Raw genomic sequence first — 12,960 nt, 5'->3', positions numbered from 1 at the left:
ATGGCATTATATATTCTCTTCCTACCCAAGACTCCAGAAACCAAGGTGCCTCTCTCAGGTTTCTGGGCTCTGGTGCTTAGTCTCAGCTTCAGAGATCAGAGACTCTGTCAAACTGGATTGCTGGCCCACCATGATAGAAAGAGTCCATTATTTATTTATGGTTGACTTCTGTTAGGGATAAAGGTATATTTTGTCAGAATGCACATGCAGTCTCAAAAGGTGCAAGTTGTTTGTTTTTTGAGAGGAAGGATATTCCTCATGTTTATTTTCTCATAAATTTAAAAATTCATACTTTTATCTGCCAGGTGGAACTATCCTTTATAGTTGAAGTAAGGTAAAGTCTTAAGGGTAACTGTGCTTTTTAGACATGACTCAGCAAATTCATAATAAAACCTATTGTTAGCCACAGTATCCTTGAGGCAGAAAGAAAAGTACAATTATAAATTTCTTGCTAAAAAATTAATTGGGGGGGTCCTCCAAAAGTACAACAAATTAGCTTTACATTTTTTACATAGATCCACTAATAGATTTTCTAGCCCTATGAGGTAGATGGCCTAAAACTAGGTCCCTGGAAATAAGCAAAGGTATATTCCATATTTTGATCATTGCTTGGTAGGTTATCCTCTTTATGTTTACAGAAAACACCACACAGGGCTCTCTATTCTCAAAAACACATGAAAGATAATTTGGCAGCCCAGGAAATTTAAATGGTTTCAGACTCAATTTAAGATCAAAGGATCTGAGGCCAAGGAAGTCCAGATGATCTCCACAAAGTAAGTGTCAAGGATCTGTGGTGATAATTGTGTCTTGGAATATGGCATATATGGGTGAGACACCTAATAGTAATTCTGCAATGACCCTTTGTAATGACACCTGCTATTCTTTAATATAGGTATCAGCTAACTATATGAAACATAATGAGGTCATTCTCCTATGCCTAGAGTAATTCTTGTATCTAAAATGTTTAACAAGGATAGTAAGCCCTAGTTTTCAATTCAAAAAATAAAAAGACTTGGAATCTTACAGTTTTCTTTCTGCAATAGAAAAAATAAAATATCTACCTCAAAATGAGTGCACAATTTTAGTATGAGTGTACTTATTCTGATAGTGAATATTCTGGTACCATTATTTAAAAATTCTGTTAGTTTTAGTTATAATTTTGGATGACTTAACTGCTTAAGTGCTGTTGATGTCTTAAAAGCTAGGTGGCTGAAATTTCTTTTCCCAGTACTCTTCATAACACTCTACACTGGCACTGTCTTGAGACCTTAGATTGGTAGGAAAAGCCTTATATAATTGTCCAAATACAAATTCTGATATTGAATACTGTGTTAGTTAACTGGAAGTGTGGAAGTATTAAAGAAGGACTGGTTAACTTTAAGTAATACACTAGTAGTGAATTTTGACAGTGACTAAAAACAGTTGTTTCATTCTGATGGTCTTTTTTTTTTTTTAATTATTGAGTAATGTTTTATTGTATAGATGTACCACAACTTGTTTACCTATTCACCTATTGAAAGACATTTTGGTTACTTCCAAATTTTGGCAATTATGAATAAAGCTGGTGTATAAATGTTATAGAATATGTGTTAAATACATTAGCCATTTGCATGAGAGTTTTCTAAAATGCATTTCTGCATCATCTTAGATGATTCTGGATATAAATTTAGACTTTCTGCATCACTCATTAAACATATTTATTTCAAACTAATAGTAGAGGGGACAAACATTAAATATACACAGACATATTTCATTTGTGTCAAATGGTACAAAGTATATGGTGCTATGAAAGTAAATGATAGAGGGTTTAAAAAAATGTTTTGCGTATATTTTTCAATTAAACAAATGCCCATTTAATATAAATTATAATACAGTGATAGTATTTTCTGACCAATTTTGAGTCCTAGGGTAAAAGATTTTCTAAAGTCTTCATGAAACTTTTTTGTAGTTTTTAGAATGCTATGGAAGCATGTCTTCAGAGGCTCTCTCCCTGTTTTGCTTTTATAATCTATTTTAGACTTGGAAACTAGATAATGTAGTTTATTATTATTATTGTCTTTATACTAGTGTCAGTAAGGTCTGACACAAGATGAGAGAGTTTACCTTTGGGTAAAGTGCATTTGCCTGTAGGGAATGGAATTTGTAACATCTTTCTTGGCTCCTTAGGAGCCTTTTAGCTCGTTTTTTAGTTCTGTTGTATTTCAGATGGATAGCAGTGCTATTGTCCTACAAAAAAATATATATTTAGAACACAGTACATTTTTGCTCAGATATATTTGTTTCTGTCTTTCAAGGTACACTTTCCTCTAATACTTAGTTTTCTTCATTGATAAAATAAGTAGCATGTTTCTCGATCCCAATTAATTAAATATGTTATTTACATACATATGAACAGTTAGATCGAGAAACAGAAGTGTATTTTAATTTTACGACTCAGTTACCAATGCCCCAGTGCTGAGTTCTTTATAAATAGTATAAAGAAAGGACATTCACCACTGCTTTACATTGTGATAGCAAGTCTTTATTTCTATGGTAACTTTCTTAAAAATCTATTTCAGAAGGTAAATGGCGAAATTAACAGTACAAAAAAAAGTAAAAGCAGAAGTAGTTTTCAGTACTGTGAAAATAATAAAAGTACTTGATTTTTTAATTCAAAGTATCAGAGAAATATATTTTACCTCTGGCCAACTCTTTGAGAAGTTACTTAACTGGAAAACCAAATCTGAAAAGAAGAGTATCAGTGATGATTTTGAGCTGCCTCAGCTACCTGAAGGGTTAACTGCCTATTACACTGTCTTCTGGAGCCCAGTTAAAGAAAGACCACGTGGTTATAGACAAGAACATAGTATAGTCTCTGTTATAGATAGGGGGAGGAAAGACCCAGTTTTTTATTAAGTTCTTTTACAAGAAGGAAGGAACAAAGCATCTTGTAACTGCAACAGAAAGCTATGAAAGGGGTCACTGGATTTGGAGTTGGTAGCAGTAGTAGCGGCAGAAAAGTTTTGAGACTGGCTTGCCAGTTGGGTGATTGAAAGTAGAAGACTGCCAGCATAAATTTTCAAAACTGTGGAGCTCTAGGACTGAGTTTAAGAGGCTAATAATCAATTGCTAAGGAAAAAAAAAAAATCAAAAGCTAACATACTTGGTAGACGATTGATACTCGTGTTGTAAGATTTCCAACCTACTTTTAAAAGTACTCCTAGAATTGGAATGATATATTATGGGAACTTCTGCATTTGACCTCTTTTCTATAAATACATTAATAGTTAATACAATTTCTAATCATGTCTCAAAAGACCAAAACCAGAATTTGAGTCTTTCTCTAAACAAATTATGTTGGGGATTTATTAACAAGCATTTGTAGTATTCAGGACTTTGCATTTAACTTAGGTTTTTCTTTGTTATATATTTAGTTGCTCTCCCTCTCCTTTAAACTCTTGAGTTACATCCTAATGCCTTCAGTTTTGTAAACTATTCCCAGGAATCCCTTTTAACCCGTAGAAGAGCTCTCTTCATTAATTCATTCCTGTGCTTTAAAAGCATCCCCAGAGGGCTTCCCTGGTGGCGCAGTGGTTGAGAGTCCGCCTGCTGATGCAGGGGACGCGGGTTCGTGCCCCGGTCCGGGAAGATCCCACATGCCGCGGAGCGGCTAGACCCGTGAGCCATGGCCGCTGAGCCTGTGCGTCCGGAGCCTGTGCTCTGCAACGGGAGAGGCCACAACAGTGAGAGGCCCGCGTACCGCAAAAAAAAAAAAAAAAAAAAAAAAAATTGCATCCCCAGAGTTTGTGCTCCTGGAAAGCTTTTTCCTCCTTGTTTGGTAAAGCTCCTTCTCTCTCTTCCTCATCTTTTATATTGTCTAGAAACTACTGTGGTCTCTAAAATGCCTCCTTATGCGAAAAAAGAGCTGAACTGATGGTTTTTGTCCTTTTTAGCCATTTTCAGTTGTGTATCATTTGAATAATTGTCCAAAAGACGTAAATTGCTTAACTTCTCTATGCCTTAGTTTTCTCTTTTGTAAAACCTTACCCAACACATTGTAAGCCCTCAAATTTTAGCTGCTGCTATCATTACTAACGTTATAGACTTGGTGTTTGTGTCCCCCCAAATTCATATGTCTTAACTCCCAATGTGAAGGTATTTGGAGATGGGGTCTTTGGGAGATAATTAGGGTTAGGTGAACTCATGAGGCTGGGACCCTCATGATTGGATTAGTGCCCTAATAAGAAGAAGACCATCTGTGCTCCCACAAAGAAGAGGTCATGTGAGCACACAGTGAGAAGGCAGCTTGTCTGCAGCCAAGGGGAGAGACCTCCTCATAAACAGACCTTGCTCTATTCAGTCTTCCAGCCTCTGGAACTGTGAGAAAATAAGTTTTTGTTGTTTATGGTATTTTGTTAAGGCAGCACAAGCAGACTAAGACAGTCATCATCATCAATGATATTATGTTAAATACTATGCATAATTTATCCAAAAGATAGTAGTATATATACTTAATTATATAATGTAATAAGGAACTTTGAAGATGATGGGAATATAATTCTTTTTCATTAGATGTAAAGAACGTAATTGTAACTTAAGCATCTTTGAATAGTTTGCATTTCTTGATGCATCTTGTTGTTCACCAAGTAGTAAGACTATTAGGTAAGTAATTATAGAGAACAGGAGTAAAATATAGTTATTGAAAGCAAGCTTAGTCTCTTTTATTAAACAATATAGATACTGAAAGCAAGCTTGGTCTCTTTTATTTTACTATTTGCTATCTTTGTTTGACCCTCTTCTCATTTTGCCCCCTAGGGCTCTAACTTGCAGACTCATTGTGGAAAATCTTAAGGCCATTTTAAGTGTGTGGTTCTTCTACCTTTACGCCACAAAGGAGTCAGCTACCCAGACATCCCTCTCTATTCAAGTGATTTATCACTTGCGGTGTGCATCACCTTGTAGGGACTATGCTGCTGTGTAACTGTGAAGCCTCTTAGAAACTATTGTATTGTTTTCATTGACTCCATCATTTACTAGGTGTTTGACCTTAGGCAACTAATTTCTCTGTATCTCAGTTTCTGCTTTTGAAAAAGTTGATCCTAATAGTGCCTACTTACAGGGTATATGTAATGATTAAATGGCTTAATATATGGACATAGCAGGCACTATGGAAGTGTTAGCTGTTTTTGTTGTTACTGGTATTGCTTTTATTTCCATCATCAATAATACTGGTTAACTCTGGTAGAGGTTTGAATGTCCCTTGGGAAATGAATGATTATCTGTGATCCCCAGACTATTTTAGAATTTTCAGAATCTAGATTTATGTATCACAATGTGTATTGTAATTTTACTTGTGATTGTCATTATAGTAATATACTGTTTTGGTGTGAATATGTATTGGACTCCTCTGTAGAATTGTCCTTACGATTTTAATTTTAGTTCACCGTAGCAAATTTAATATAACTACACAGAATATAATACTTGTTTATTAAAATGTTGGATTTTATCATACCTACTAGGATGGCTGTAATAAAAAAAAGAGAGAGAAAATAGCAGAAGCCACTTAACATTGTTTCAAACTGTTTATACCTTGGATTATGTCAGACTATTTCTCAGGTTTAATTCTAAATTTACAGTTCATTATTTTCTAAGATCAACCTATTTCTTTAAAATAATTCTTAGATTTATTGATTATTGCTCAACATTCTCTTTGTTTAAGCTTGGGCTAGTTCATATGAGTGCCTATTAATTTTGACCCTTTTTAATGTTAATAAAAGTGTAAACTTTTGAAGTAACCTAAAATTATGTTTACATTTGTTTATGTTTTTTGTAAAGTAAAATTAAAAAGAGACCTAGCTTCCTTATTTTATATAATTTACATGAAATTATTTTCTGTAATGTCTTTTTTGTCTTAACTAATAAATGAAGTCACCAAATGATTTTAATTTTGTTTTCACAATTTCTTCCAATAATCTAGAAAACTTATTTTAAATAAGACTCTAAGCCAGTAATAATAAAAACATTACTTTGTTGATTTATCATATTCCTCTATTTCATTACTTAGTTTTATATAAAATATCTGCTTACAAAATATCTTTTGAAATAAATATGCTTTATTCATTAGAGAGGAAGGTAAACTGATTTAATCTGCTATAATTACATTTTAATTTGATAATTTAATTTTTAACATGTATGAATTAATAAGCCATAGTTAAACATTTCTGATTTTATAAAGGCATAGGGCATTTTTTTTTTTTTTTCCCCGGTATGCGGGCCTCTCACTGTTGTGGCCTCTCCCGTTGTGGAGCACAGGCTCCGGACGTGCAGGCTCAGTGGCCATGGCTCACGGGCACAGCCACTCCGCGGCATGTGGGATCTTCCCGGACCGGGGCACGAACCTGTATCCCCTGCATCGGCAGGCGGACTCTCAACCACTACGCCACCAGGGAAGCCCCATAGGGCATTTTTTAATGTTTTGAGTAAAACATGTACTGTATTACGCTTTAAACCCCATTAATTTACTGTCTAGTTACCTACCTCCTTGAGTATTTGGGCAGAGATGACCAGGTTTTGGCCCCCCCTTGATTTCTTTTTTTTGTTTGTTTATAAAAGCTATTTTAAAAGGTTATGTATGTTATTTATATACTTTTTCATATTCTTTTCCATTATGGTTTATCACAGGATATTGAATATAGTTCCTAGTGCTGTATAGTAGGACCTTATTGTTTATCCATCCTATATATAATATTCAGTTTGCATCTGCTAATCTCCCTCCTCTCCCTCCCCCTTGATTTCTTATTACCAAATTATTTATATAAATTTGTAGACAGGTAAATTGTGTGAAAAAACTAGTCTGTTTTTCCCCCTACTGCTATTTTATAGAAAAATATTAAGTACCCCATAATAGAAGATTTTATGGACAAAGAAATTGGGAAAAATCTCACAGTATAAACTCTCTTATTATTAATAATGCATAATGAACACTGGCATGTTAAAAGACTTGAGAAGACCTCTGGTAAAATTAGGCATTTGTTACTTTAACTTATTAGTTCATGAACTTTGTGCATGACTTATTTGGCTTCCCTAATGCTTATTTATATACAAAGAAATGATGATTCTATAATACAGATTATATTTTGAGAAATGTTAGTGTAGTCTAACGCTTTTATTTTTAACATTAAAGATTCTTAGGGCTTCCCTGGTGGCGCAGTGGTTGAGAGTCCGCCTGCCGATGCAGGGGATATGGGTTCGTGCCCCGGTCCGTGAAGATCCCACATGCCGCGGAGCTGCTGGGCCCATGAGCCTTGTCTGCTGAGCCTGCGAGTCCGGAGCCTGTGCTCCGCAACGGGAGAGGCCACAACAGTGAGAGGCCCGCGTACCGCAAAAAAAAAAAAAAAGATTCTTAGAGTCTTAAGTAGTTTTAGCCTGTGGTGGCTGGTTGGTTTTGGCAGAATCAAGCCTGGGAACTCTTCATAGTTCTCACATGACATTATGTAGATCCCCACCCTTCCTTTGCAGTAAATAAAAAGATGAGGCCTGCATTGCACTAAATTGATATAATATCAACATTATTATTATTATTATTATTATTGAAACCATGGTAAAAATAACTAAATTTGTCTTACATCATTTGATTTTACAGCAGAAACAGTTGTGTGACTTTAATTTTCTTTATAAATGTCATTGAATAGAGTATACTGTGGAAGAATAGGGGCTTTTCCTAGTTACTGGTCATTGTTTTATTTTGTAGAAAAATAAGAGATTCACACACACACACAACTGTCTAACTATTTATCTACCTACCTGTCTGTCTGTCTACAGTCAAATCTCAAATCCTTTACTGTTGTTGATAGTACGGAGGTAAATTGGCTGCATAGCGAAGAAGCAGCAGAATGTCTAGTTTTAGTTTCCTTTTGTCCCCAAGGTCCTAGCAGATTTCCTAAAACTGCCCATGACACTGTCCATGCGAGATAAACTATGAGTTTAGAAAGTTCACTTCAAGCTGAAAGTTTTAATTTTATATCAAGGGCTTTGCATTTGGAAGAATTTACATTGAATATGTCCTTTTAGATAAAGAGACGTTTATAAACCTCGGTTCTTTAGGTTCTGGGCTGAAATATTTTGTCAAGACCATATTACTGTCCATGAGGGGAAAGCAAAGATAGTGCTAAGGTTTCCCTGAGGCTTATCTCAGCTTCAGTTTCCTGGAGTTTCCCAAAACCCATTTATACCACAATTGAGTAATTGAGAATCTTGAAAGATTTAAAGTAGTGGAGAAAGTGGTATAGTTTGAAATATTTTCATAGCACCATTTGGACCTCAGCTCAACCCCTAAGGGTGCATTTTTATTTATTTATTTTTTTTTGTGGTATGCGGGCCTCCCTCTGTTGTGGCCTCTCCCGTTGCGGAGCACAGGCTCCGGACGCGCAGGCTCAGCGGCCATGGCTCACGGGCCCAGCCGCTCCGCGGCATGTGGGATCTTCCCAGACCGGGGCGCGAACCCGGTTCCCCTGCATCGGCAGGCGGACGCGCAACCACTGCGCCACCAGGGAAGCCCCAGGGTGCATTTTTAGAAGAAGCCAACAGAGCTTCTTCTGTGCCTTCATGTGGATAACCATGAACAGAGATTAAATCTTTGAACAATGTATTTCTCTTTCCCAATTCTAATAGGTAAGCATATCTAACTAGCTTCCTAATGGGCAGGAGCACAGATATCTCAAAATCAAACGTATGTTTTAGCAGTTTGCCTCCATGTTTAAAAGTCGATGACTGCAAGAGGCAGGAGATACGTAATATTTGTTAAGCACTTTGTATGTATGCAGCACTGCAGTGAACACTAAAACAGTTCTGCCCTCAGTGAGCTTGTACCCATCATTTGATTATATACTAATATAAACTGGGGAAAAAAACTGCTTGTAGATGTTCAAATGTTTGAATCGAAGTGGGGGTTATAAACATCCTCTAAGAACTTGAACAAGGCCAGAAGAACAAACAATTTAAATAAGTGGAAACTGAAACACTTCAGGTGTAAGGGAGCAAATGATGGGTGGAAAAAAAGGAACAAGAAGGCCTCCAGCATAACTCATAATGTAATAGGGAGGACAGCTCTATGAATGTAAAGGATGATGGTGGGGAAAGAAGAGTTGAATGATTGAATGACTTAGCATGGAAGCGTCAGCTTCAGTTTTCCAAATACAACGCGTGTGTCTTGTTCCTGTTTTGGTGGAAAAGTTTTCAGTCTTTCGTCATTATGATTTAGCTGTGAGTTTTTCATTATTATCTTCATTAAGTTGAGGTAGTTTCCTTCTATTCCTAGTTTGACTATTTTTATAATGGCAGGGTGTTGAGTTTGTCAGATGCTTTTTCTTTGTCAGTTAAGATGATCATGTAGTTTTCTTCATTCTGTTAATGTGGTATATTACATTGATTGATTTTTTCATATGTTGAACCATCCTTGCACTGCCTCCTGTCTTTGTAATTAAAGTTTTATTGGAACAAAGCCAAACTCATTTGTTTACATATTGTCTGTGGCTACTTTGATACTACAAAGTCAGAAATAAGTAGTTACGACAGAGGCCATATGGTTTGCAGAGCCTAAAATATTTACTATCTGGTCCTCAGAAAACATTTCCTGGCTTCTGCTTCTAGAATCGTCAGTATCAACATAGTTCTTTAGTATGTCTTTAGTAGATATTCGCTGGTCTGTACTGACGAATATTGTATAAATTGCTTTTCTTAATAAACTTACAGTTTATCTTCCTGCCATACAATAAATAAGGGTTATAATTTGGTTAAGGAGATGTTAGATAAATAATGATTTTTAAGAGAAATATTAATTTGAATACTGAATTTGTTAATGGCTTTTCTAATTTAACTTCATGGCTTATATTTTAAAATATCACACTCTGTGTTGTTTATGGAGTTTATGTTTTCTTTTCCATAGGTGTATGTGGAATTTGATCATCTTGAGTGGGATAAACGAGAGTGGGTTAAAGTTTATGAAGATTTTTCATCCTTCTTGGTGGAATACCACTTAATCTGGGCCAGAAGGAACAACCCTAGCCAGACTCAGGGATCAAAGAGCAAACAGATTCAGTGGCCTGCATTGGTAAGATCTATATTCCTATTTCATTAAGCATTTTCAGTTGTTTGTTTTAAAAGAATAAGAGCTAAATATAAGTTTAGATTTATCTTAGTGATTATAGGTTAATATTGCTGAGGAGGCTCCGAAGTATCTGGCAGATATTTCAAAATACTGCTTTCATTTTGTTAAACAATTCTGTGTGTCTTTTTGTTAGTACTCTTTCAGCTTATTTAGTCCATAAATAGTTTATTCTTTTCAGCTAGGGGAAACATGAATTGACAACTGCTGAGAGATACTTGATTGGTTTGTATGCAGTGTGAAAGAACTGTGTTGAATTAGACTTTGTAGGTGAACGATAAGAGGGTACTTTTTATAAATCATTCAGTAGCATATAATTTTCCTTAGTTCGTTAAATTTTGTCAGAATTGAGTGAGTCGTTGTGGATAATAGCAGATATTTAATGTGAAATTACAGTTGACCCTTGAACAACATGGGTTTGAACTGTGGGATCCACTTATACATGGATTTTTTTCAATAAATATATACCCCTGTACTGTACTATTTACAGCTGGTTGAATCTGCAGATGGGAGACTGCAGATATGGAAGGCCAACTATAAAATTATATACACATATTTTCAACTGCATGGAGGGTCAGGTCATAACTCCCATTTTATTTAAGGGTCAACTGTGGATGTTAAGGTAATAAGTAAAATATTTCATATCAGGAGGTATTCCATTTAAGAAAATAGTAGATTTCAATAAATTCTCAATTAGTTTGCAGAGTTTTATAAAAGAAACATACTAACAACAATCTCATTAATTCTGTGGGAAAAAAGCCACATCCCTTTATCCATTGTTATCCCTGTTTTCTGGCAGGGTATTCGGCATTTAATATTTATTCAGTTTGTTTGAGTGAAATAATTTTCTTACATTAATATCAAAGAAATATGTTAAAGCCATTGAAACGTTATTTCAGGTATTTGGTATATATATTATCAGGGTAGGTACTTCACATTTTTTCAACATAAATTAACTACTTACAAGGATAGTTTTACTTGCTGATAATTGTAGTGCTTATAAATTTTCTCTTTTAGTTAGTTAACCCTTTAAAAGTCTGAGAAGGTAAGTGGTTAAAAAGCAAAGACAGAGAGGGAAGGAGAGAGATGGTGAAATGAATTAATGGCATTTTAAAAAGAAAATATAATATGGAAAGATGAAAGGTGATACTTATGAGTTACAGTTTTGATAGGGTAGTTTGAATACTCTAGGAAAATAAAGAAGATTATTTTATCCATGATAGATTTTTAAAAAATATTTGTTGAATGAATATGTTGGATTGTTAATATGAAGTTTTTTAATACCATGGCTAACATGCTTTTTGATTATCTAAACCTTAACTCAAAAATTGGAAAAAATCTGTAATTATCACATATACATGAATTTTGTATGAAAAGTCTCAAAAGCAGGAAGTAGTAATATCAATAATACCAAAAAGTATGCCTTAGTATCATAGTTAAAGAATAAACAACTTTAGAAAAATCTTTGCCCTTTATTAGAGAGAGTTAAAATCAAGATGAATTCCTAATGTATATTTGTAAATTACTGATTTTGGAGAAAATTTCTATTAGGAAATACTGTTTAATAATTTATCATAATTTTAGAAATTTGTTTCTGTTGAAAATCTTTTAACCTCACAAAACTACTTGAATAAACACCAAACTTCTTTTTAAAATTCAACTTTTTTTTTTATATAAAATCAAGTACATATTATTAAAAACTTGGAAAGTGCTAAATGGTATAAACTAGAAAATCATAATCATTCTATTTTGGCTTCCAAGGAATATCTAACTTATTTCTTTGACATGTTTTCTTACAAAATATATTTCTCTGCCTTTTTTTTTCAAGCACAGAATTAAATAATTTTTTTGAATTGTGGTGCAATGTGCTTAACAGAATTTTCCATTTTACTTATGTTTAAGTGTGAAGTTCAGTGGCATTAAGTACATTCACATTGTTGTACAATCTACAGAAATTATTCCATCTTACAAAACTGAAACTCTGTACCAATTAAACATCAACTCCCCATTCCCCCCCTTTTCCCAGCGCCTAGCAGCCACCATTTTACTTTCTGTCTCCTTGATTTTGACTATTCTGTACCTATATAAGTGGAATCATACAGTATTGTCTTTTTGTGACTGGCTTATTTCACTTAGCACAATGTCTGCAGTGTTCATCCATGTTGTAGCCTGTGTTAGAATTTCCTTTATATTATGAGGCTGAATGATATTCCATTGTATGTATGTACCACATCATGTTCAGTCATTTGTCTGTTGGTGTACACTTGTGTTGCTTCCACCTCTTGGCAATTGTGAAGAATACTGCTGTGCTCTTGGGGGTACATATATCTCTTTGAGACCATGCTTTCACTTCTTTGGGGTAAATATTCAGAAGTGTAATTGCTGGATTATATGATAATTCTATCTCTTAATTTTTTTGCGGATACTGTCAGAGCAGCCATACTATTTTACATTCTAGCCAACACTTGCTTTTTTTTTTTCAGTTTTTTGGTAGTAGTCATCCTAATGGATATGAGGTGCTATCTCCTTGTTGTTGTGATTTGTATTTCCCTAATGATTAGTGATGTTGAACATCTTTTCATGTGCTTATTGGCCATTTGTATATCTTCTCTGGAAAAATGATTCTTCAAATTCTTTGACCATTTTTGAATTGGGTTGTTTGTTTTTATATTGAGTTTTAGGAGTTCTCTGTAGTATTCTGGATATTAATCCCTTATCAGATTTGATCTGCAAAACATTTTCTGTCATTCTGTGGGTTGTCTTTTTACTTTGGTGATAATGTCTTTCCATGCACAAAATTTTAAATTTTTCAGTAAGTT

At 34.6% G+C, this 12,960-nt stretch overlaps 1 protein-coding gene across 9 annotated transcripts in view; it reads left to right on the top strand.

Moving 5' to 3' along the window:
• The window catches only part of JMJD1C (jumonji domain containing 1C), a 316,570-nt gene that overhangs the window by 121,749 nt on the left and 181,861 nt on the right, over positions 1–12,960 (top strand). For all 9 annotated transcript variants that reach the window (XR_003677767.2, XM_055081403.1, XM_024115698.3 and 6 more), the window contains one exon: positions 9,923–10,087. Coding sequence is in view for 7 of the 9 variants with exons in the window: in XM_055081403.1 (XP_054937378.1) it covers positions 9,923–10,087 (165 nt within the window). In the remaining 2 variants the exon portion in view is untranslated. The remainder of the gene's footprint in view (positions 1–9,922; positions 10,088–12,960) is intronic.

This window comes from Physeter macrocephalus, chromosome 20 (genome assembly GCF_002837175.3).
Source record: "Physeter macrocephalus isolate SW-GA chromosome 20, ASM283717v5, whole genome shotgun sequence".
Classification (NCBI taxonomy): Eukaryota; Metazoa; Chordata; class Mammalia; order Artiodactyla; family Physeteridae; genus Physeter; species Physeter macrocephalus.
The sequence above is the reverse complement of the archived record's forward strand: the minus strand, read 5'-3'. Positions and strand labels throughout refer to the sequence as shown.